General features: G+C 40.1%; 2 protein-coding genes across 3 annotated transcripts; both read left to right on the forward strand.

Moving 5' to 3' along the window:
* Positions 1 to 2,559: 2,559 nt before the first annotated feature.
* On the forward strand, positions 2,560 to 9,976 carry LOC122876678 (coiled-coil domain-containing protein 173-like). Its single transcript, XM_044197285.1, has 3 exons — positions 2,560 to 2,672; positions 2,969 to 3,066; positions 6,004 to 9,976. Exon 3 carries the CDS (start codon positions 6,192 to 6,194, stop codon positions 8,061 to 8,063), a length of 1,872 nt encoding a protein of 623 aa, XP_044053220.1. The 5' UTR covers positions 2,560 to 2,672; positions 2,969 to 3,066; positions 6,004 to 6,191; the 3' UTR covers positions 8,064 to 9,976.
* A 3,646-nt stretch (positions 9,977 to 13,622) lies between these two features.
* On the forward strand, positions 13,623 to 24,993 carry LOC122876677 (zinc finger CCCH domain-containing protein 13-like). Of its 2 annotated transcripts, XR_006378112.1 has the most exons (3): positions 13,623 to 16,839; positions 21,266 to 21,399; positions 23,935 to 24,993. XR_006378112.1 is itself a non-coding variant. In XM_044197284.1 (2 exons), exon 1 carries the CDS (start codon positions 14,818 to 14,820, stop codon positions 16,792 to 16,794), a length of 1,977 nt encoding a protein of 658 aa, XP_044053219.1. In that variant the 5' UTR covers positions 13,623 to 14,817; the 3' UTR covers positions 16,795 to 16,839; positions 17,035 to 19,795. The 2 variants fall into 2 exon arrangements, 1 of the variants encoding a protein (XP_044053219.1); XM_044197284.1 differs by lacking the exons at positions 21,266 to 21,399; positions 23,935 to 24,993 and adding an exon at positions 17,035 to 19,795.
* Positions 24,994 to 26,684: the final 1,691 nt, after the last annotated feature.

Here is a 26,684-nt window from a genome sequence, read left to right on the forward strand (position 1 = left end):
CAAAAGATCCTACTTTTTCACCATGAATCCTCCTTCAGTAAAGTTAAAGACAACAACAACAGGCCACCTGTTGCAGCTTCTTCCACTCATTGAAGGTGAGGGTTTTCTCTGAACCATAATTCCCATTAATCACAAACTAAGCGTTGCCTTCTATGTAAGTTCAGGAAGTAAGCTTAATAATACACCTGAATGTGTGAGTAATCTCTGGGTAGTGTTCAAATGAAGGCTGTACTGGTCTGTAGCATTTTGCTGGTTCCATGAGAAACATTACATCACTGCTGATGAAATAGCACACCATACCACATGTGGCCTGAAAGTAAAGGGTTAGGCTTGTGGCTTGTGGGTGGAACACCATAAAACACATAACAGTGGAATCAAGTATTTGCTCAAATGATTCAAGGCTTTGTCTGAAACAGCATGTGAATAGGACCAACATTACACTTTATTTTCTTTGTGTTTACATCGATGATGCTTGGTGCTCAAATGCAAGCGAACTAGATGGACACTGTCTCACAAATGTCCAACTTTTTGTTGGACATAAAGTATTTCTGATTCTGATTTTGCGTTAAGATAGAAACCATGTTGTCATCACTGTCTCCATCTGCTGTTTACATGCCACCAGACGCAATGTGCTGCAGACTTATTTCCTTTATGAAACAAACATTTCATTCAGACTATTAAACATGGAAAGCAAATGTAAATATGTACTTTTCATAAAATGCCCTCCACACTCTAATATTCTAAAGTCCATGGTCAGTAGGCCTATCCTCCACAAAGATTTGGAGAACAACTTCAAGTTACTGCATACAGTAAGTGTTGGCATCTAACCTCAGCATAGCTTTCTTTTGTCCCCCTCCACACAAATATGTGTTTTGCTAATTGTTACTTGACTTGGATGTTTGACCTTTACTTTGCAGAACAATGTATATGCAGAGTTTGACACTAGAAGGCTGTTTTCACATTCATCTGCTGTAGGAGGAAAGTTTCTCTGCGTTTACCTTAATTCTCAGTTTAACACATATGCGTACAAGCAGGATTTTGTGACATCACAACTTAATTTTGGAGCCAGTCATGATTCAATATGCAACTTAGCTACGTGTGATGTGGAAACTTGAAACCTCCAGTGCACATACACTGGGAACAGTCTTTTCGGTGAATTAGGAGACATCTTGTGTCCAGAAGTTATTTAAAAATGTTTTTCCAATATTCACATATTGAAGGATTCAGGATTTTTTAATAAGGGAGAAGTGGATGTGCTTTCAAGAGTTTTCAAGCAGAATTTTTTTGTGAAAAACCCATATCAGACACAAATGATTATTCAAAGCAGAGTATTTTTATATGTTCTAAAACATGTCTGCATGGATATCTTTAATCGAAAGGTTAGGGAAGCAGGCTTGTGACTGGAAGGTTGCTGGTTCCATTCTTGGACAGGCAGGATAACTTTAGGTGGGGAAAGTGAAAGAGCAGTGCTTGCCCCTCCTACATTAACACCACTGGGGTGCCCTTGAGCAAGGCCTTCAGCCCCAAAATGCTCCAGCAGAAATGTGATCACAAATCAGACTGGTGGTGGTACTCGACAGCTTCTATGTGACTGCATGTAACTTTGGGAGACTCAACAGGATCTTCCTGAAGTGCTTTACAGTTTGCCTCTCATTCACCCATTCACACACACACACCGATGGCATTGAGCTGACAGAGGCGCTGGTCTGAGCATCAGGAGCAATGTGGGATTCAATGTGTTGCTTAAAGGGACAGTTCACCCCAAAACCAAAAATACATATTTTCCTCACCTGTAGTGCTATTTATCCATCTAGATTGTTTTGGTGTGAGTTGCCGAGTTTTTGAGATATCAGCCGTGGAAATGTCTGTGTTTTTTGAATATAATTGAACTGAATGGCACTTGGCTTGTGGTGCTCAAAGCGCCAAAACAATTCATTTGAAAAACTCAACAGCAATGTCTCTTTCCAGAAATCATGACCCGGTTACTCAAGATAATCCACAGATTTGTTGTGAGAAGTTTCATGTAGGAACTATTTTCTTACTACTGATAGTTCTGACCACAGACTATTTATAAAGATGGACGACGCTTCTCCACTTCCTCTCACTGTACAAAAATGAAGCCAAAATATCCCGGATACGGGAGCTGCCATCTTGCGCTGGTGACGTCATTTGGAGCCAGAGTCTGCGCAGTAGTGATCGGGGTTGGAGCTGCGGTATCGAGGTCCCGCCCATACACCCGGAGGACTCAATCACGAGCAGGGCTCAGCTGTCAATCATCATGTGAAACACCATTTTTATAGCATCAAATAATTAAATAAAACCAAACTTATCTGAACACCTGAACATATGAGAACTACCTAAAATGACAGAAGCCATCTTTGGGAAAAATGTATTTGACGTGTACATTGATTTTTTTTAGCATGTCTCATGTCCCATCTACTAACATTGAGGGGGCGGGGTTTATGACCTATAAGCTGCAGCCAGCCACCAGGGGGCGATCGAGATGTTTTGGCTTCACTTTTGGGGAGCTGTCATGTTGTCCATCTTTATATACAGTCTATGGTTCCTACATGAAACTCCTCACAACAAGGTCTGTGGAAACAAGCTGAGAGCCATATAGTCCCATCCCTCTGCAACTTTGCCGTGCAACGCCAAGCTGCTGGATTAAATAGGTTTGTTGTTTTAGCTGTATTTGCTAGACGCAAAAGGTTAAAGATAAAATGTTACACTGAAGACACTAGCAAACAAATTCCATTGCTTTTCACAGGTGATCATTAGTAACAACTGCATTCAATGAATGAATGAGTGGGATAAAAAAATATATAGCAACAAAAATATATTTAGCAACAAACAGTATTTCAGTGGATTTACAGTCACTGGTTTCGTTCTTCAGGAGAGTATGTCACGGCCCCAGCGCCCTTTGCTTTCTGGGCCCTGTGTATTGCGTGTGTGTTTGTGTGTCTTGCAGGTCCTTGGCTGGGTGTAGCTGAGGTGTCTTTGCACTAACTGGGAACACCTGACCAGTGTTTCTAAGTTACTTAAGCCCGCCTGCTCAGACACCAGTGTGTAAGTCCCTTCAACAAGCTCTCATTGCTTCTTTTTTGTATTGCCTTCTTTTGTTTTACACAGACAACACGCACCTCACATTATCCACCGGCTTCATGCACTCTCATACATCACTGATTCTGACTTTCACACCTCATTGCAGTTATTATTGTAACTTTAATAAATTTCAGTTTGTTATTGGTAAGTTTGGTGTTTATCTCCCTTCTTTGATGCGGCCTGCAAGTCGGTCGTAACAAGTACTTACTTGTTTTTCCTCTTATAAGCCTCCATCTTCATGCAGCCTCCATCAGTTTGATGCTACTCACTATAATGCACACTAACATTTGTTGTCACCTTAAAAGCTGGTTAAACTCTGTTCAGTGTGACTGTGTATACAATTGTTTGACACTGCATCTGTCTTGACAAAATAACGACAAAGCACTCTGATGACTCAAAAGCACCGGTGGTAGTCATAGCTACTTCAGCCCATTTCCTATCTGTCTTTACACCATACAAGACTGTTTTAGCTTTCACATGTAATGTACTTTCACTTGATGCCCTATTCACAGGTTCTCTTTGCCTTTTGATAAGGTTTGTATGAACTGTCCTCCAATGAAAGGAGGAGTAAACTGAGTTAATGAGGGCTTGCCCTTCACTACATCTCCCTTGCCTGTGTGTCAAAAAGATTCCCTAATTCTACACAACATAACTTTCCTCTCAGTATACACATAAGAAAATATCATTAGAATTGATCTTGACCTCGGTGCAACAGATGAGCAGAAAGCAGTACAGTCCGTCTGAATGCAAAATTCATGTCTTATCTTAGAAAAAGTGGTTCAGAGGTTTTAGCCTCCTCCCTAGCCTTATCATCAAAAACACAAGTTCCAGCAGTGTGCACGGGTAAATGGTGCAGAAATTCTTCCACATGCAGTAGACTGAATGATTGTGGAAATGAAATTGGGAAAAAAGAAATGTAGTGTTGTATTGTAAAATTTAGAATAAGATGTTGATGAGCTGCAGTGCACAGTAGGCTCATAGAGTGACTGTATGACTCTATTTCTCAGTCTGCCTAGCAGCCCATGAAACATCAGTCACCCAACAAGTCCAATCTTTGAGTCCAGAACAGCTCCATCAGGTCTACGGCTTTCACTCAAACTGCCATCAAAACTGTGACACCATTTCAACTACAGCTCCAAGTTAGCTTAGCACCACAGGCTGAAACTGAGGACCAAGCTTTATTGCAATCCCATCACGTCTTCTGCAGCCTGCATCAACACATATTCCACATCCCAGCCAAGGATGTTCAGTTGAACCCAGTTGCATCCTAACCCTTCCTGTTAGGATGCATATCTGTGTGCTGCAGACAACTGCTCATTAGATAAATGTTAAACTGGCACACACAGGAGACTGAGGTTTGCTAAAAACTGTGATGATGGCTGACTTCATGCAGTTTGTGATGAGAGGCTTTGAACAATACTCCCAGTTCCCCATTTCCTACAGGGCCTAGCAGCAGAGGGGAACCACTTGGAACAGTTATTCACTTTGCCCCAGTGATGCCGACCTCATTCAGCCTAAAAGCACTTATACGTTTATATATCCATGATGACATGTTTTAATTTACATATTGCATTTGCAAATTAACTGGAGCCAGAGAAAGAATTAATTTGGTGATGGAAAGGTGGAACTACTGCTTCAAATCAATAGGCTGAAGCACAAAGTATTACTTGAATGCTTCAGATCGAAACACAATTTTCAATCAAAGGGTCCATTATCAATCCTGTGCAGGGACATGAAGGGCTGGAGTCCAACCCAGCATGTACTGAGTGACAGCAAGGTAAAGCCTGGACAGGTTGCCAGTCTGTTACAGACACACACATACACATACTGTATGGACACACATTCAGACCAATTGACCTTATGCTGCCCTCTCATTTTTCGTTTGTTCCATTTTGGTTTTGTCTCAACTTCCAGGAGCTGTTACTGGCTACAATAAACACAAGTCAATAGAGTTCACATACAGTATATGAAGCACCAGAAAAATTACTCAATTTTGACAACAATATACCAAATGGGGTGCACGGTGGCAGAGCGGCTACAGCTCCTGCCTCCCAATAAGGAGATCGTGGGTTCGTGGGTTGACGGACCGGACCAACATCACACAATCTCTCTGGGTGGAGTCTGCATGTCCAGTGTTACGTGGGTTCTCTCCGGGTTCTCCGGCTTCCTCCCACCGTCCAAAGACATGCATGTGTAGGTTAATTGATAACTCTAAATTGCCCGTATTGAATGAATGTGTGAGTGAATGGTTGTCTGTCCTTGTCTGTGTCTTTGGGAATGTAGTAAAATAATGGATTTTTGGAAAGAAGTAAAACATGTGATGGACAGAATCCCCACTGTAGAGGTCCCACTCGAACCTAAGATTTTCATTTTGAACTTGTATCTTCAAAATTAAAACTAAGAAAGAGGGAATATACACTTACAGACGTCTGCGGAACAGTGTTTGTCCTTGTCATCTGTAGTGGTAAAGCAAAACTAATAAACAGCGTTTACAAAAAAAGTAATGAGTTTAATTTTCATTACAAATATTCAAATAGGAAAGTAACTGATTGAGTATATTTACTCAAGTACTGTACTTAAGTACAGTTTTGAGGTACTTGTACTTTACTTGAGTATTTTTTAATACTCAAGAAAAGTACTAATAACTACATTTATCTGACAGCTGTAAAATCCTCTTGTCAGTTGTATTAAAAACACATACCTATATTTATATTTTTATTCATTAATTTAACTTTTTTTAAAACTATTTTCCCCCTCAGTTCTCTTATGCAAGCAGCATTTTGTTTTGCAAAAATATCATATTTTTAAGCTTCACATGCATAGCAACAGTAACTAAGAGGGGAGGGGCCTAGCAATGGGATTCAAATAATGCCTTTAAAATGTTTGTGTATGTGTTCACAGACATCAAAGGCAAGTGATGTCTCACGGAATGTCATGATGTCACCAGCAGGCTTTCCTGTCTTCTAAAACACAACACAGAACAAGAACACAGGTTAGACACTTGAGAGGAAAATCTCTTGCACCAACACAACCCAACACAAAACACAACACAACCCAATATTAACTTAGACAAACAACAACAAACTGAAATGGCTCCACCAGAAGAAGCCGTTTTGTCCAGGGCTGACTGGGAAAGAATCCAGTCTTCATTAAACCAGCCCGAGGCCAAAGTGTACACCAGGCAGCATGTGATAGAGAGCAATGCTCTGAATCTGATTTTCAGAACGGAGGATAAACTCCTGAAAACCCGATGCAGAAAGCTGCAGGCAACAAAAAAACTTGAGCAGCAGGCAAAGGAGGCACATTTGAATATGCTTGCTGCAGAGGAGGTGGAATTGAAGAAACAGGACTGGCAGCAAGCGGTTGACGAAGCCAATATTAAGAGGTTTCACCAGAATGACTGGGTCCGTAAATACAACAGTGCACTCCTAACGACATATGTGCAGAAGGAAAATGAGGCAGTGATGGAATTTAACCGAGAAAAACAGAGAACTGCTGAAGAACGAACAAGACAGTATGAAGAAGAGATGAGGAGCAGAGAGAACAAAGCTCTGAGACAAGAGCAGGACAAAGCTCGTCAGAGACAGCTTTACAACCAGGCTGTGGCAGACCATCACATTGAGCAAATGAAGGCAAACAAACAGCTGAGAGAGGAAGAAAGACAGCAGGAGAAGGAAGAGAGAGATAGACTACGGGGCCTTGATGAATTGCATGCACAGGAGCTAAGACATCAGGCAGAAATAAAAGCGGAGTCAAAGAAAAGCTGTTTGAAATATCACCTGGAGGCTATCTCCAGTGCAGACCTCAACAGAGAAAGGGAGGCACAGAAACTGAAAACGGAGGAGGAAGAAAGAAAACGTGTTCGGCTTGACATAGAAGGAAAGCAGAAGCAAAGAAAAAATGACCAAGCAGCAAAGTTCAGAAAGCACCAGATACTAAAAGAAATTGTGACAGACAAATTGGCAGTCAGAATGAAGGAGCAGGCTGCCTCTACAACACTGAGGGAGGAGGCGAAATTGTCTAAGGAAGTGGCTGAACAAGATGCTCAAGTGGCAAAGCAGCAGAAGGACAAGGAGGAGAAGAGGGCTGCAATGCTCAGGAGTATTTCTGCTTACAGAGAAACAAAAATACAGGAGAAAAAGCAGAAGGAGAATGCAGAGCAACAGAGCAACCTGGACTGGTTTCAGGCCCGGAAACAATCTGACAGGTTGTTTCTTGAAGAAGAAAAACAAAAGGCTAAGAGGGCCAGAGAAAATAAAATCAAGTGTCGAGTCGCCAATGTCACCCTGATGGCTGAAAATCGTGCTATCCTTGATCGGCTGAAAAAGGAGGAACAGAACGCTGCAGAGAAGAATGCAGAACAGATAGCTGAGTGGGATAAACAACTCCAGCAGTATGTTCAGTGTGAACTTCACGAGGCTGCAGACAGTCGACGAAATGTTACACATCTTTTGGCTGCAAGCACAGGTGTCATTTTTGATGGGGAGGAGCCTGTCTACTATTGTAAAAATGCCGATGAAAAAATGCCCAGATTTGCCACTGACCAGACCTGTTTTAAGAAATGGGATCTGGAACGCAACAAGCTGCAGCTTGTCTACAAAGAGGCAGGTAAGGTAGATCAGAAGCCGACCCACCCCCCACCGATTTCTAACACAATCAAGCTAAAATCTACAGACACTTTAGCGTCAAAGGAGAAAACTGGAGGACGTGGCCCTACTGTTGCTGTGGAGGGGTCCCACTACCTCTCCAAAAATACAGGTGATTCATTTCCCAGATTTGCCACTGAAAGATCCCGGTCCACCAAGCAGTATTTGAAACAGAACAAGCTGCAGCTAACTTACAAAGAGAACAGTAGGATCGATCAGCAGCCGACCCACCTCCCACCCATTTCCACAAAAGAAGCACCAGCAGGACGACGCTGCCCTCCTGCTCGTTGTGGAGGATTCCCACTACTGTTCTAAGGAATCGGGTGAATCATTGCCCAGATCAGCCACTGCACGAACCAGGTACATTAAATAGTGCCTGGAGCACAACAAGTTGCAGCTTCAGAAGACTTAATCTACAATATTCCTGTTCCCCACCTCTCTTGGCTGCGTCCCCTTTCCCCACTTGTTTTCTCTACATTCCCTTTCAATTTCCCTCTTTTCTTCTCTCCCTTCATTTCATTCTTTTCTGATTCTTCTCCTGTTTCTCTTTTTCAGGACATCACGAGGGCATTAGTGGTTAGCACTGATGCCTCACAGCCAGGTTCTGGTTCAGGCCAGAGCTTTCTGTGTGGAGTTTGCATGTTCTCCTCGTGTGTGTGTGTTTACACCGGGTTCTCCGGGTTCCTCCCACAGTCTAAAAATATGAGAGCTATGTTAATTGGCAAAAAAAAAAACACCAAACACAAAAAATAATATGAAATAAAAACAAATAAAAAATAAATAAATAAAACACAAATAATTTAAATTAAAATATTAAAAAACTTAAAAATAAAACATCAAAAAAAAATATATGATGTATGGATTTTAATTTAAAACTGCACAAACTAGGCTATATTTAATCACACACATATGGGACTTTGCAATGTTTGAATATGGCTTGTCAATATGACACAATGCCACATTTTTAGGAGTTCTTGTGTCTATTCTACCATATGTACAATGATTTTTTAAAAGTTTTTAAAGAATTTTATATTTTGCAGATATAAATGTGATATGCTCAACGCTGTCATTAAGGTCAAGAGTATTTCATAAATCTGCCTTACAGGTCCTTTTGATAGTTAGAAGAGATGAATATCACTGAAAAAAAATTTCTTTCTTTGCTGAGACTGAATATCAGTAGCTAGCTAAAGATAAGTAGGACTATATCTTTCCTGAATGATTTAGAGATGATTTTAATTTTCACAGAAGGAAGGCTTTCTGTAGCCTCATTAATTAATTTGAAAAAGATCCTCCAGGAACCCCTTTTAATGAGGTTCCTTCAGTAACTTCTCCTCTAAATTCAGCTGTTAAAGGTTCCTATAGGAACCCCCCCATGCAAGAGAGGTTCCTGAATAAGTGTACAGTAAAAGGACATTTCAATCATCCTTACACCACAAGACTTTAGGTAAATATTTACACTTTAATCCAATCAAAGAGTACAGTACATTGTAAGGATGCTGTTAAAACCTACGGCGCACAACATTAGACAGCTAATATTACAGTAAAGTTGACGTCAGCTAGCGCGTAGTGTTGACCTATCATTAGTCGAAGTGTTTTCTTGCTGAATACAAATCTCATAGTGCATTATAAAAAACACAGTAACAATGGCTACAGGGAGAAAGGACGACTGCATGATCATGTCAGTATTTTCAGATTTTTATATTAACGTGAGTACCGTATTGGTTGAGCAGCTGGCTACATGGCTAGCTAGCCACTAGTACCCTCGGCGAAGTATCCTATAATAGGGCTAACGTTAGACTGCTAGATGAGATAACACCCTCAATAACAGTCACAGCAGTTCTGAACTTCTGAAATCCCATCTGATATGCGTCTTCGTTATACCGTTACATTGTTTGTGGGAACTAAACCGTCACTAATGCTAACAGGGATTAAAGCTGTTCTTTTAATCGGTGACAACACATTGGTTAAGGTTGTAAGGACTATGACTGTTGGTAGTTGTTGTTGATTTTGTTCAAATATCCAGAATTGTAATTTTATGGCTTATTGTTGTTCGGAGGATTAAGCGAAGATAGCTAATATGTGCTAACGTCAGTGTCTGTTTTTTCAACTATAGTGGCAACTATACCATGTGATACCAACGTCGTTATACTATTGGCTCACAAGCCTTGTTAAAAGCAGGAACAAAATGTCAGAAATCTTACACAGAGATAAACAAAACATTCATTTTGGACCCGTCAAAAAAAATTTAAATGATTCATTCGCAATCATTATTTTTATTTTTTTAGGAAAAGTTGTACTTTTATTCCGTACCTTTCTAAAAGCTCTGTGGATGTTTTATATTTTGTTTGTTTTTAAATATTCGTCTACGTAAAAATGTTATCAATGTAACCTCTAAAGGTGCTATTGATAAAATTGATAACATTCAGCCACTAGATGACGCAGCCCCCCCCCCCATTCCATTCCAGTGGTTGTCAGTTTGTTGCACAACCTGCATATTTCATGGTCAAGTGGAGTCTGACTCAGTCATGTCAAGTGATTAGAATGTAAATTTTTCATGATAGAGTAATGAATTCATTTTGCAACGATTTAGGTTACTTTGTGCAGTGGTGTTTCATGATCATATGGCTTCATTTAGTACCACGTCTGCTGGTAACTGCCTAAGTTACATTCTTACTTGTTGCAAGAAATAAATATGCAAGATTCTTCATCTGCAATACATAGAAATATTCGATCATATTGATGGTTAAAAAGTGGGGTCAAGAATAACTATTCTAGTTATATAATAAAAACACCCTACTAATGAAATAGTATGGTTAATAAATAATTACACAACTCTATACAGACACATAGGCTGTGCGTCCACCAAAGTGTCTCGTCACAGCTGAAAACGCCAGGTGCTCTTTTGAAAACGCCCAGTTGGGAGCGCTTTGGAGGCGCAGCGTTTTTTCAGCTTTGGTTGCTATGATATGGAATATACACGGAAGTAGTTTATGTGTTGCAAGTAGCCTACCTAATTTCACACAAATACTGAATGTAAAAATGTCGGCACAAGGAAGAGTACTTTCGCTGGCTCTTGCTCTGGATGAAGCCAAGTCAAGTCAAGTCAAATTTATTTATAAGCACGTTTAAAAACAGCAGATGTTGACCAAAGTACTGCACAAATTAAAAGAAACAGGCTGTAAGCAGCCAGGACAAAAATATATGAAACAATAACACAATAAAATAAAATATATTTAAAACACAAAATAAATAGAGAATACATAAAAAAACCAACACATATAGAATCCAAAATATCAAAAACTCAGTCTGATTTAAAAGCCAAATAAAATGGGTTTTCTCACTAGATTTAAAAGTGTCCACTGTAGGTGAGGTCCTGATGTGGAGGGGTAGGCTGTTCCATAATTTAGAAGCAGCAATAGCAAAGGCCTGATTTCCCCTGAGCTTTAATCTGGATCTTGGGACGACCAGAATCATCTGGTCAGAAGACCTCAGTGATCTCGAGGGAGTGTGCAAAGATAAAAAGATCAGCAAGGTAAGGAGGCATTTAATTTAACCCATTTAATTTATCTTTAAATCAAACATTAAGATATTAAAATCAATTCTAAAACAAACTGGAAGCCAAAATGGACATGATGTGCCTCTTAAGAGCCAGGCAGCAGTGTTTTGGACCAGCTGTCGTCGAGAAAGCAGAGACTGGCTGACACCTGAGAAATTTATGTCACATATTTTAATGTCACAGAAAGGCAAGACACTAACTGTCCACATTCATGTGTGGGGCCTTTCACTCACTGAACAAGATTAAAGCAGTCAATAAGGTTTAAAAAGTCGCTCGCCAGATGTTTGGTTGGGCAGCAGACGTGAATATCAAAATCCCCCAGAATTAAAACACTGTCTTATCTTGGAATGATTCCTGCCACAAATTCAGAGAAGTCTTGAATAAAATCCTTGTTGAATTTGGGTGTTCAGTAAACCAGCACACACAACACTGGAGTCAATAGATCCATTTGAAATAGTTGCAGTTCAAAGCTGGAATAGACTTTAGCTGCTACCTGCCAGCAGTTATTAAAAACAGCACCACGTCCCCTCCGTTCTTAAAGAGCGACCATCTTTTCATAAGCGGACCAGTTCCCACTTCTAAATCCCCTCTGATACACATATTCGTTATAGGTTACAACATTACATTGTTTAAGAGAACTATAACTTTACGCAACCGTGACAAATGCTAACGTAGCTCCTCAGGGATTGAAGCTGTTATTTTTAAATTTTTGACTATTAAAAAGGTGACAACACATTGGTTAAGGTTGTAAGGACTATGGCTGTCGGTAGTTGTTGATTTTGTTTAAATATGCAGATTTGTAACTTTATGGGTTGTTGCTGTTTGAACGATTAGATAGCTAATATGTGCTAACGTCAGTGTCCGTTTTTTCCGCACTAACTGTAAACTATACCACGTGATACCAACGTCGTTATACAATAGGCTCACAAGCCTTGTTAGAAGTATGAACCAAACGTCAGACATCTCACACAGACATAAACAAAACATTCATTTTGGACCCACCCATCAGAATATTTACAATGATTTATTCACAATCATAATACAGTTTTTTAGAAAATGCGATACTTTTATTCCACACCTTTCTAAAAGCTCTGTGGATATATGATTTTTTTATATATATTCGTCTACGTAAAAATGTTATCAGTAAAACATTTAAACAAAATTATGATTTTTTTGGACATTATACTACTTGCAAACATTAAATCTCACTACTAATTTAATCTCTGAATCTAACCGCTTCAAACAAGGGCCAGCCTACGGACGCTGAGCCTGCGGCGCAGGTGAGCACTCTAGTGGATAAAGATGTTAACACCTGCTGCCCTTCTGACTTGGGGATAGGGGTCCTGCACATTGATAGTGATGCACCAAACGCAGTTACAGTATGTCTGCGATGCCCGGGGACAGGTGGGCCGGGTCATAAAAATGAACATTCTAATTAATAGCGGATGGGTGGGTGAAATAGGATGAAGCCTCTCCCCATTAAGAGAGACGCTATGCTTACACACGAGGCACAGCAGCGTAACTTCATTGATTACTTAAATTTCCTGACCCGGATCGGTGTTAATTAAATGTCTGTGTTCTACACATCCAAAAGGTCACACACACAGTCCAGGTTCATACAGTGAAATTGTTTGGAGTAAAACAGCCTGAGCTCCATTAGAGCTGTCTAACAAAATGTATTTCAGAAACTAAAAGTTTTATTCTGTTTCCTCTATCCTGTCAAGTTTATAACTAGCAGTTTTTAGTTTTACTGCCTAAATATCCCAATATTTGCTGTGACATTACTGCGCACATGGAATCGTTTAAAATGACTTGCAGCAGCCTCTTTAATCATTAAAGTAAATCATTAAAGAAAACACTCGCACATCAATACAACACACAATAAAGAAATCATTGGAAAGCTCGCACTGCTCTACGTAATAGCCTACAGGGACCGGTAGGTGTAGGGAGATGTCCATGTGGGTGCAGGTCTCTAAATCGGAGAAAGAAATTTATTCGGGTGGGTGGCGGGTGGATGATTAATGTGTAGGCGGATTCAGATGGTGTCAGAGCCAATTCACGCATCACTATGGGACAACTGTTCTTGCCAGTGTATCCTAAAACTGTCTGCAGAACATTGTTTGTCCTTGTACTCTGTAGTGGTAAAGGAAAACTAATAAACAGTGTTTCCAAAAAAAAGTAATGAGTTTAATTTTCATTACAAATATTCAAATAGGAAAGTAACTGATTGAGTATATTTACTCAAGTACTGTACTTAAGTACAGTTTTGAGGTACTAGTACTTTACTTGAGTATTTTTTAATGTACATGCTACTTTTACTTAACTACATTTATCTGACAGCTGTAGTTACGAGTTTCTTTGATTTTACATAAAAAACCTATGATTATAAAATATGATGCATTATTATAAATGATAGGCCCTGCACACTCAAGTGTTTGCAGTTACAGTTGTAGGTAAAGTGTCTAAAATAGTTATAATTAATTTCAACCAGCTACATTAAAATACTGCTTACATTTGAATGTATCAATAATAATAATCCACTAATTTCATAAATTTGGTGCAGAGCCAAAGTCTTAAAAAATTATTTTGCACAATATACTTGTGTACAATACCATCTTTTCTGTATAATGAATACCTCTGATACAGTAAATATTTCTGAAAATCCAACAGTACTTTTAGTGGAATACAGGACTTTTACTTGTAACACAGTATTTTTAAGAGTAATTTTACTTGAAGTACATTTTGTTCATAATACTTTTACTTAATTAGACTTTTTGTTTATCAGTATTGCCATAGGGAAATTAAATCGGGTATGGGATTTTCCAGATTTCTAGTTAATGTCTACACAAGCCCCTTCGCAGAATATCACATTTATCTGTCAAAGTCCTTCTCACGCTGACTGAGCCCAGGTGCGAAGTTCCTCATAGGCTTCGAAAGGTAAGCCAATTCTACGAATGTTTCTGACAGATGTGGGCACTTTTCAGAAATTCATAAAATAAAAGAGTTATAAAATGCATAAGAAGTTGATAGTGGAATAGTTGAATATGGTATTTTAACTTTGTGACATACCTGGATTGTCAGTGAGAATCCTCTAGTCAGCTGCGTTAAAAACACATACCTGTATTTATTCTTATTCATTAATTTTGATAAACTTTTTTTAAAACTATTTATTTTCCCCCTCAGTTCTCTTATGCAAGCAGCATTTTGTTTTGCAAAAATATCATATTTTTAAGCTTCACATGCATAGCAACAGTAACTAAGAGGGGAGGGGCCTAGCAATGGGATTCAAATAATGCCTTTAAAATGTTTGTGTATGTGTTCACAGACATCAAAGGCAAGTGATGTCTCACGGAATGTCATGATGTCACCAGCAGGCTTTCCTGTCTTCTAAAACACAACACAGAACAAGAACACAGGTTAGACACTTGAGAGGAAAATCTCTTGCACCAACACAACCCAACACAAAACACAACACAACCCAATATTAACTTAGACAAACAACAACAAACTGAAATGGCTCCACCAGAAGAAGCCGCCGTTTTGTCCAGGGCTGACTGGGAAAGAATCCAGTCTTCATTAAACCAGCCCGAGGCCAAAGTGTACACCAGGCAGCATGTGATAGAGAGCAATGCTCTGAATCTGATTTTCAGAACGGAGGATAAACTCCTGAAAGCCCGATGCAGAAAGCTGCAGGCAACAAAAAAACTTGAGCAGCAGGCAAAGGAGGCACATTTGAATATGCTTGCTGCAGAGGAGGTGGAATTGAAGAAACAGGACTGGCAGCAAGCGGTTGACGAAGCCAATATTAAGAGGTTTCACCAGAATGACTGGGTCCGTAAATACAACAGTGGACTCCTAACGACACATGTGCAGAAGGAAAATGAGGCAGTGATGAAATATAACCGAGAAAAACAGAGAACTGCTGAAGAACGAAAAAGACAGTATGAAGAAGAGATGAGGAGCAGAGAGAACAAAGCTCTGAGACAAGAGCAGGACAAAGCTCGTCAGAGACAGCTTTACAACCAGGCTGTGGCAGACCATCACATTGAGCAAATGAAGGCAAACAAACAGCTGAGAGAGGAAGAAAGACAGCAGGAGAAGGAAGAGAGAGATAGACTACGGGGCCTTGATGAATTGCATGCACAGGAGCTAAGACATCAGGCAGAAATAAAAGCGGAGTCAAAGAAAAGCTGTTTGAAATATCACCTGGAGGCTATCTCCAGTGCAGACCTCAACAGAGAAAGGGAGGCACAGAAACTGAAAACGGAGGAGGAAGAAAGAAAACGTGTTCGGCTTGACATAGAAGGAAAGCAGAAGCAAAGAAAAAATGACCAAGCAGCAAAGTTCAGAGTCTCCAATGTCACCCTGAAGACTGAAAATCGTGCTATTCTTGATCAGCTGAAAAAGGAGGAACAGGACGCTGCAGAGAAGAATGCAGAACAGATAGGTGACAGGGATAAACAACTCCAGCAGTATGTTCAGTGTGAACTTCACGAGGCTGCAGACAGTCGACGAAATGTTCCACATCTTTTGGCTGCAAGCACAGGTGTCATTTTTGATGGGGAGGAGCCTGTCTACTATTGTAAAAATGCCGATGAAAAAATGCCCAGATTTGCCACTGACCAGACCTGTTTTAAGAAACGGGATCTGGAACGCATCAACATGGTTGATCTGCCACCACTTTCCAGAGCAGCAAAGTTAAAGTCAAAAGACGCTTTAGCTGTAAAGGAAGTAGTTGCAGGACAGCGTAGTTCCACTGTTGGTGTTGAGGGGTCCCAGTACCGTTCAAAAGATACAAGTGAATCATCGGCCAGTATGTGCACTGCTCAAACCCAATCCATGAAAAAGTATTTGGATCGCAACAAGCTGCAACTGAGCCACGAGGAAACCAGTGAGGTTGATCTGAAGCCCAGCTGCCCCCCATCCATTTCCAATAAAGACAAATTAAGATCTAAAGACACTTTAGCTTACAGGAAAGCAACTACAGGACAGTATTCCCCCGCTGCTGAGGTGGAGGGGTCCCACTGCCGTGCTAAAGGTAGGGGGGAATCTTTGCTCAGATTAGGCACTGATCAAACCCGGTCCACCAAGCAGTACTTGAAACTCAACAAGCTGCAGCTTGTCTACGAAGAGGCAGGTAAGGTAGATCAGAAGCTGACCCACCTCCCACCGATTTCTAACACAATCAAGCTAAAGTCTACAGACACTTTAGCGTCAAAGGAGAAAACTGGAGGACGTGGCCCTACTGTTGCTGTGGAGGGGTCCCACTACCTCTCCAAAAATACAGGTTATTTATTTCCCAGATTTGCCACTGAAAGATCCCGGTCCACCAAGCAGTATTTGAAACAGAACAAGCTGCAGCTAACTTACAAAGAGAACAGTAGGATCGATCAGCAGCCGACCCACCTCCCACCCATTTCCACAAAAGAAGCACCAGCAGGACGACGCTGCCCTCCTGCTCGTTGTGGAGGATTCCCACTACTGTTCTAAGGAATCGGGTGAATCATTGCCCAGATCAGCCACTGCACGAACCAGGTACATTAAATAGTGCCTGGAGCACAACAAGTTGCAGCTTCAGAAGACTTAATCTACAATATTCCTGTTCCCCACCTCTCTTGGCTGCGTCCCCTTTCCCCACTTGTTTTCTCTACATTCCCTTTCAATTTCCCTCTTTTCTTCTCTCCCTTCATTTCATTCTTTTCTGATTCTTCTCCTGTTTCTCTTTTTCAGGACATCACGAGGGCATTAGTGGTTAGCACTGATGCCTCACAGCCAGGTTCTGGTTCAGGCCAGAGCTTTCTGTGTGGAGTTTGCATGTTCTCCTCGTGTGTGTGGGTTTACTCCGGGTGCTCCGGTTTCCTCCCACAGTCTAAAAATATGAGAGCTATGTTAATTGGCAAAAAAAAACACCAAACACAAAAAAATAATATAAAATAATAACAAATAAAAAATAATAATAATAAATAAAAAACCACAAAGAATTTAAATTAAAATATAAAAAAACTTAATAAAAAATAAAACAGCAAAAAACATATGATGTATGGATTTTAATTTAACACTGCACAAACTAGGCTGTATTAAATAACACACATATGGGACTTTGCAATGTTTCAATATGGGGCGAAAAAAACAGCCAACAAGGATAGTCAATCTGAGGCTGGGCTGGTTTCTTGGTTTAGAGGGGTTTTGGACACTTTAGCTGGACAGGCTTGCTGGTTAAGCTGGTCATAGGGTGGCCACAGTGAGCTGGTCACCATTGTCTATTAACTGCTCAGACTGGTATGGTCTTGAATACACTTCAGCATGGACAGCTTGATGGTTAATCTGGTCATAGATGATGATGATGATGATGATGATGATACACACGTCCAATTACAGTAGCTCAATGGACAAGACTGTATTACAGACTGGGTCAGTGGGACCGGTGCTCTTGATGTGTATTATATTTTTTCAAAACTGTGCTCAGTTTTGTACAAAAGTCTTGTTTCCTGTAATACATTGTTAGTAGTTATAGTAAATAATACAAAAGAAACTTGTTTTGAAACCTGCAAGGCCACCTTCCTATATTGTAAAATATAAGAAATATCAGCCAACGAAAGCGCAGTACTAATGAGAAACAATTAGCGGTCTGTAAGTAGAAGAGACACTAATAAGGTAAAATATGTGTGTAAGACAAGCATTTTCTAAAAAAAACTTACCTTACCAAAAAGGTACCAGAATGTACACAATTTATTGTCTGTAAAAAAAATACTACACATATCAAATGATTTGAAGCAGAAAAATAATTTATTACACACTTAATAAATTTACATTAAACATTAGCCCAACTTTGACATGAAGGGTGAGTCAATATCAGAATTTCTCTTTTTCCAAAAACACCATTTGTAACAAAACTGTCTATAACAAAAAAAATTCAAGCTGTTTCCTTGCACAGTTTTTTTTCCCTTTTTTACTATCCATAAAGTAAAAGACCTGCTTCAGCAGTTCATCAAGATTTTGTTGCAATGTAAAGTTTGCGTGGCCACCTTCTGTTCCAGCTCACATTTACATTTCTCCAATTCTGCAGATCTTTATTATAAAGTGAAGAAAAAATAAAAATTAGCAGCATAAATAACGTTTTAGCATGCCGCCACTTCTACCTGAAATTTGGTGTTATCCTAAAACAGATTTTTAAAAACACATAGGAACAAATGTTTACAAAAATGTCCACCCCTTTTATAGAATCACACTGCATTAAAACCATGCTTTTGTATCATTTACCTATGTAAACGTTTTGGGTTGAAATTCTGAAGTTCACAACAGCAGGAAGGCACGCACACAGCACTCTGTGGCGCATCAGTGCTGGAGGAGATATAGGCTCCAGCTTAACGGTGTGCTTTGCAATGCATGAAAATCCTACACTTGGCTATTATTGAGTCCCCCCTCCCACTCTAGTTATATCAGTATGTGTAGGTGTGGTTACAGATTATGTGTGCTTAGGCTAGTGGTGATCGATCTTTCAAGAAAGCTGAGCGGTTCATTGGCAATGAAGCATCTGTAGCTATCACCATGTTGGCAGGTTCCTTTCATCTGTGGCTTTATTATCTATGTTCTCTAAATGAATTTGCATTGTGGATGTAGTTTATGCGAATTTATGCCCCTTTGGGTGAAGCAGACAAGATTTAGCTCTTTTTCAAGAAAAGTGGCAGCCGTGTAGAAGCCAGTGTAGAAGTGAGTGAAAAAGTGTCATTTTCAATAACCTTAACATCACAAATAACTGACATGAAAATCTCTAAATAAATATACAGTATTTACCCTAGTATAAAGTGGGAGATTAATGAGCTACAAAAACTGATTCCGTGAAGTTTTAAAATAACCCCTCCAAAGTATTTGAATATATATGTCAAATTGCAGAAAACTGCGTCATTATTATTATTTTTTTTCTGGGGAAGGACTCCCATGCTCCCCAATCTAATTGTGCCTTCCCAGAATTTTGGCTTGCATGATGGAACTGATTGCAACCCATACCTAGCAAAGAGGATATGGGTGAGAGGGTCCTTGGCCACAAACTTACAGGCCAAGTGGACAGACTCTGCATTTATCTGTGCATTGTGTTTTAAGAGTTACGTAACTTGGCATTTGTTTGTGAATACTTATGAGACTGTTTTGTATCCATAATTATTGGGGAGATGTTCATGGTAGAAGTGCAGCTAACCTGGCTGCAGGGACAGACACCGGTAGAGCAGATAGAAGTTGGTGGGCGTTGCCTGGAGCTGACCAATCAGAGCAGACTGGGCTTTTAGAGCGTGGTCCCTTAAAGAGACAGGCGCTAAAAAGCCATGTTTCAGACACAGGGTGTATAGAGGTCCTGCAGCAATGGTCAGTATGAGAACAATTGTGTTTTTTTGACCAATAAAGCATGTAAACATTTTCTAGTAGACCCCCGAAATAAAAATATGAACCGGAAAATTTGTATTATATGTCACTTTTAATAAAGGTTAATATTTTTCTTACTTTCTAATGAATTATTATAATCATAAATTATTAAGACTGCATTTATAAATGTTAAGTCATTAGTATGCTCATTTTTCTACGAAAAAAATCATAGCTCTATTGTTAGACGGATTCCCACTTCAATTTTAATGTAAGCTAATACATATTACAAATAGTCATTATTTAGGGGCCAGCTGTTCAAAGGTATGACCAACATCTGTATTAAACTGATACAAATGTATTTTTGTGATCATCAAAATGCAACTAGACTAAAAAATTATAAGACACATACTGTACATTGTTTCAGTAGTGTTTGTAAATTCCTTCCACAGCCGTTAGTGATATGGTCAGAAAATCTCGTTTTGACACAGCAGTCGGGTCCAGCTTAGCATGCAGCTGCGTTTTAAACTCACTCTAAACTGCAGCTAAGTTAGTCAGATGCTAAGTGACACAGCAACAGCCCCTTTAGGTTTAGAAAACAACCTTCATAGAGTGTTAGGCAGGGATGTTAGGTAGCCATTGTTGTCACATATGCTCTTACAAAGAAGACAAGTCATATTCAGTGTCTTTGAGTCCATTTGTTTTGGAGAGGAGGAGACCGCTGCAGATTATTCGGCTCCTGGTAAAAACCTCCTGATTGTCTGGATCTTAAGTTATCAGAGAAACAAGCTGAGCAAACGTTAGCATATGCTCGGCTCGCAGCCCCTACAGGACGTCCTTTGTCTGAGAAAAACAGATTTTTAACGTGAAACTCCTTTATTCAGTGTTTTTACCAGTTTTATTCACCTGGCCCATTTGTTTTGGAGAGGGGGGGACCTCTGCGGATAATTCAGCTCCCAGTAAAAACCTCCTGAACAATGAACAATGAAGGAATCCTAACCGGGAGGAGCTGACTGCAATGACGGCAATGGTAGTGAAGACAACAGCTCCCATGATCCCACGCTACTTCACAACGTCATCAAACTACGTCTTTTGTTATTGTTTTGACGTGAGAGACCCCTAGCAGCGGAAATTACAGACTGTATGTTTAAAACTGTTCTTTTAGCGTGAATCACAATTGTTTTTATTATAATGTTTCTTATATTCTTATGGTTATTCAAAGCAGATTATTTTTATATGTTCTAAAACATGTCTGCATGGATGTCTTTAACCTAAAGGTTAGGGAAGCATTCTTGGACAGGCAGGATAAATTTAGGTGGGGAAAGTGAAAGAGCAGTGCTTGCCCCTCCTACATTAAGTGGGGTGCCCTTGAGCAAGGCCTTCAGCCCCAAAATGCTGATGTGATCACAGATCAGACTGGTGGTGGTACTCGACAGCTTCTATGTGACTACATGTAACTTTGGGAGTCTTAACAGGATCTTCCTGACAAAGAGAGCAGTGCTGTCAGAGACGCTTCCGTGGATAAATAAAGCATCCCCAAAATGACTGCGTTTATATAGCTTTTTTCAAGTACAGTACTACAGTTTGCTTCTCATTCACCCATTCACAGACACAACACCGATGGCACTGAGCTGACCGAGGTGCTGGTCTGAGCATCGGGAGCAATGTGGGATTCAGTGTCTTGCTCAAGGACGCTTTGACATATTGGGGCCAGGGATCGAATCGTCACCCCTGCCATTAAAGGTCATTACATTGCTTTTCACAGATAATCATTAGTAACAACTGCATTCATTGACTCATTGTCTTAATGAATGGTCCCTGAGTGAAAAATATAGTATTATAATATGATAAAATCTATAATATATTTAGCAGCAAACAGTATTTCAGTGGATTTAGTCACTGGCTTAATTCTTTAGGAGACTACTTATTTGGTTTTCCTCTTATAAGCCTCCATCTTCATGCAGCCTCCATCAGTTTGATGCTACTCACTATAATGCACACTAACATTTGTTGTCACCTTAAAAGCTGGTTAAACTCTGTTCAGTGTGACTGTGTATACAATTGTTTGACACTGCATCTGTCTTGACAAAATAACAACAAAGCACTCCGTTGACTCAAAAGCACCAGCTACTCCTTTTCAGCCCATTTCCTATCTGTCTTTACACCATACAAGACTGTTTTAGGTTTCACATGTAATGTACTTTCACTTGATGCCCTATTCACAGATTCTCTTTGCCTTTTGATAAGGTTTGTATGAACTGTCCTCCAATGAAAGGAGGAGTAAACTGAGTTAATGAGGGCTTGCCCTTCACTACATCTCCCTTGCCTGTGTGTCAAAAAGATTCCCTAACTCTACACAACATAACTTTCCTCTCAGTATACACATAAGAAAATATCATTAGAATTGATCTTGACCTCGGTGCAACAGATGAGCAGAAAGCAGTACAGTCCGTCTGAATGCAAAATTCATGTCTTATCTTAGAAAAAGTGGTTCAGAGGTTTTAGCCTCCTCCCTAGCCTTATCATCAAAAACACAAGTTCCAGCAGTGTGCACGGGTAAATGGTGCAGAAATTCTTCCACATGCAGTAGACTGAATGATTGTGGAAATGAAATTGGGAAAAAAGAAATGTAGTGTTGTATTGTAAAATTTAGAATAAGATGTTGATGTGCTGCGGTGCACAGTAGGCTCATAGAGTGACTGTATGACTCTATTTCTCAGTCTGCCTAGCAGCCCATGAAACATCAGTCACCCAACGATGAGTCCAATCTTTGAGTCCAGAACAGCTCCATCAGGTCTACGGCTTTCACTCAAACTGCCATCAAAACTGTGACACCATTTCAACTACAGCTCCAAGTTAGCTTAGCACCACAGGCTGAAACTGAGGACCAAGCTTTATTGCAATCCCATCACGTCTTCTGCAGCCTGCATCAACACATATTCCACATCCCAGCCAAGGATGTTCAGTTGAACCCACCCCTTCCTGTTAGGATGCATATCTGTGTGCTGCAGACAACTGCTCATTAGATAAATGTTAAACTGGCACACACAGGAGAGTGAGGTTTGCTAAAAACTGTGATGATGGCTGACTTCATGCAGTTTGTGATGAGAGGCTTTGAACAATACTCCCAGTTCCCCATTTCCTACAGGGCCTAGCAGCAGAGGGGAACCACTTGGAACAGTTATTCACTTTGCCCCAGTGATGCCGACCTCATTCAGCCTAAAAGCACTTATACGTTTATATATCCATGATGACATGTTTTTATTTACATATTGCATTTGCAAATTAACTGGAGCCAGAGAAAGAATTAATTTGGTGATGGAAAGGTGGAACTACTGCTTCAAATCAATAGGCTGAAGCACAAAGTATTACTTGAATGCTTCAGATTGAAATACAATTTTCAATTAAAGGGTCCATTATCAATCCTGTGCAGGGACATGAAGGGCTGGAGTCCAGCCCAGCATGTACTGAGTGACAGCAAGGTAAAGCCTGGACAGGTTGCCAGTTTATTTTAGAGCTCCTACAGACACACACATACACATACTGTATGGACACACATTCAGACCAATTGACCTTATGCTGCCCTCCCATTTTTCGTTTGTTCCATTTTTCGTTTTGTCTCTTAACTTCCAGGAGCTGTTACTGGCTACAATAAACACAAGTCAATAGGCTGAGTCCACATAGCTTACTATAAGTCTCTCAAAGGTGGGAACACATATGGCCTGACGCCATGAAATGTGCATCCACAACAGATATTGGATTGAAAAGATGATTTTAGGTGTAAAGTTGTAAAATCTATATGGCGTGAACTAGCTTACAACTAGCTTACTGTGTGTTGCGTTACTTGCTGTCATCACAAATGATCACTAAAACCAGTTGATTTTTGCTTGTTGATGTGTAAGCTAACTTATGAACAACAATCTTATTGATCCCACCCGCTCCACACCAGGGATGTGCACAGGCCTTTTGAGGGCCTGTTGCTCTAACCTGAGAAAAGGGCAAACCCCTTTTCTCAAGCTCATTTTAGGCTTCACACTGCCATCTATCAATTTGACTATAAAAGACAAATTGATAGATTTGCTAATCTTCTCCAAATGGAGATTTTCTCTCTACCAATTTACACACTTCACCCCATCTTCCTTTAAATTTCACGCGGTAGCCTTGTAGCTCACTCATCTTCTCTCTTTCATTATTATTATTCACTCACATGGCTGTTGCCACCACAGCTATGTAGATGACACTCAACTGATTTTGTCTTTTCCCCGGTCTGAAACCCAGGTGGCAGCACAGATCTCTGTGTGTCTGGCTAACATCTCTCAGTGGATGTCTGCTGAAGCTCAACCTCAACAAGACTGAGCTGCTCTTCCTTCCAGGTAAGTCATCTCCCATCCATGACCTCACCATTATCATTGAGAACTCTGTGGTGTCCCCCAGCTCGGACTGCAAAGAACCTGGATGTGACACTGGATGACCAACTGTACTTAGTTGCCAACATCGCTGTGACAACCCGCTCCTGCAGATTCATCCTCCACAACATCAGGAGGATACGTCCATTACTCACCCAGGACGCGGCGCAGGTTCTGGTCCAGGCTCTTGTCATTTTGTGCCTAGACTACTGCAACTCACTCCTGGCTGATGAGCCTGCATGTGCCATCTGGCCTCTGCAGCTCATCCAGAGTGCAGCAGCTCGGCTAGTCTTCAACCTACCCAAGGCCTCCCACACAACACTGCTCCTCTGCAGCCTGCACTGGCATGCTGGTGGCTGCTTGAATCCGATTCAAGACACTGGTACTTGCCTACCATGCTGCGAATGGCTTAGGCCCATCCTACATCCAGCATCAAACTATACACCCCAGCCTGTCCACTATGTTCTGCTACTATCTTTAGTCGCAGACTGGAAACTCATCTGTTCAGACTTCACCTCTGCCCACAATTCTCTCTTATTAGCATATTTGATGAAGTTGATGTACTTGAATGATTCTTGCAAGTTTTGGATTGTATATACAGCAGGTAAAATAAGTATTGAACACCTCACCATTTTTCTCAGTAAATATATTTCTAAAGGTACTATTGACATGAAATTCAGAGGAGTGAAAAGAATTATCAGAAGAGTTGTTCAAGAGCCAAGGACCACTTGTGGACAGCTTCAGAAGGACCGGGAATTAGCAGGTACAATTGTTTCAAAGAAAATGATAAGTAATGCACTCAACCACCATGGCCTGTATGCATGCTCACCACGCAAGACTCCATTACTGAAGAAAAAGCATGTTGAAGCTCGTTTAAAGTTTGCTGCACAACATTTGGACAAGCCTGTGACATACTGGGAGAATATAATCTGGTCAGATGAGACCAAAATTGAACTCTTTGGATGCCATAATACACACTGTTTGGAGGAGAAATGGCACTGCACATCACCCCCAAAACACCATACCAACAGTGAAGTTTGGAGGTGGAAACATCTTGGTGAGGGGCTGTTTTTCAGCATACGGTACTGGCAAACTTCATATAATTGAAGGAAGAATAAATGGAAAAACAGACATTCTTGATAAAAAATCTGCTGCCATCTACCAGGATGATGAAGATGAAACGAGGGTGGACATTTCAGCAAGACAATGATCCCAAACACACAGCCAAGGAAACTCTCAATTGGTTTCAGAGAAAGAAAATAAAGCTGCTAGAATGGCCCAGCCAATCACCTGACTTGAATCCAATTGAAAATCTATGGAAAGAACTAAAGATCAGAGTTCAGAGAAGAAGACGCCCATAGAACCTTCAAGATTTGAAGACTGTTTGTGTGGAACAATAGGCCAAAATCACACTTCAGCAATGCATACAACTAATTTCTCCATACAGGGGCGTCTTGAAGCAGTCATTACCAACAAAGGCTTTTGTACGAAGTATTAAATGAATTTCAGTAAGCGTGTTTAATACTTTTTCCCTATGTCATTTAACATTATAACACATAACTTAATTTATGGACATCTATGGTTTGATTTCTTTGCATGTGTGGATTGCATGGGTTGTTACCAACATCTGGTGAAAATTCCATGTCAATAGCACCTTTAGAAATATATTTACTGAGAAAAATGACGTGTTCAATACTTATTTTATCTGGTGTACATGGTTAAAATGCACTTATTGTAAGTTGCTTTGGATAAAATGTAAAAATGTAATGTGGATTAAAACACAACTTTTTACCTAACTATGTAATATATACTATATATTTTATTAATAATGTGATTTATATTGAACCTCATACAGACTTATAAAAATAAGCATTACTGATACGCACATTAGAAAATCACAAAAACTAACACCAGCTGGTCCCAGCGCTGTGCAGGATAATTGATCCATTGATGTTTGCCATTATGAAAGTGGTCAGATAATTGCTAAACTCCAGGCACAAGGTGATCACAAGCAGCAAACATCCACCTACAAAATCTGTGTGTTCCAATACCCATACTACCATACTATTTAGTATGCCAGAAAAAGATTTAGTGTGTTTGAATACATAGTATGTCAAATACAGCATGCTTTTCTGGCTATTCTGATCCACAATCCTCTGGGCAGCAGAAGATATGTCGCATTGACTGAGTCGCAGAGAGTGCGCAGACAGATGACAGCTCATTGACAGATGCAAATAAAGGCATCCAATGTTATGCAAAAGGCTCATTTGAATCCCTGTAAAATCCTATTCTGCCTGTTAGCTGTTTTGTATTGGTACAACTGTCATATATGTCATAATTGTTCTCAATTCACTTGGCGTACACTTGGAATACACTTCATTTCATACATGGTTTATTTCCAGTTTGAGATACAAAGACACTACATATTAGGACTGCAATGATCTGATTATACACTGTCACATATCATAAAGTTTTGCAAAAATGTATATGGTTACACAACAGAATTGGCAAGTATTTTACACTACAAATAAAATGAAGTTAAATGTAAGGCTGCATCACGTACAGACAGAACATAGTGCCAGCAGCTGCATCTCTGCATGAAAATATATTCACCAACAAAAA

This window comes from Siniperca chuatsi, linkage group LG5, assembly GCF_020085105.1.
Source record: "Siniperca chuatsi isolate FFG_IHB_CAS linkage group LG5, ASM2008510v1, whole genome shotgun sequence".
NCBI lineage: Eukaryota > Metazoa > Chordata > Actinopteri > Centrarchiformes > Sinipercidae > Siniperca > Siniperca chuatsi.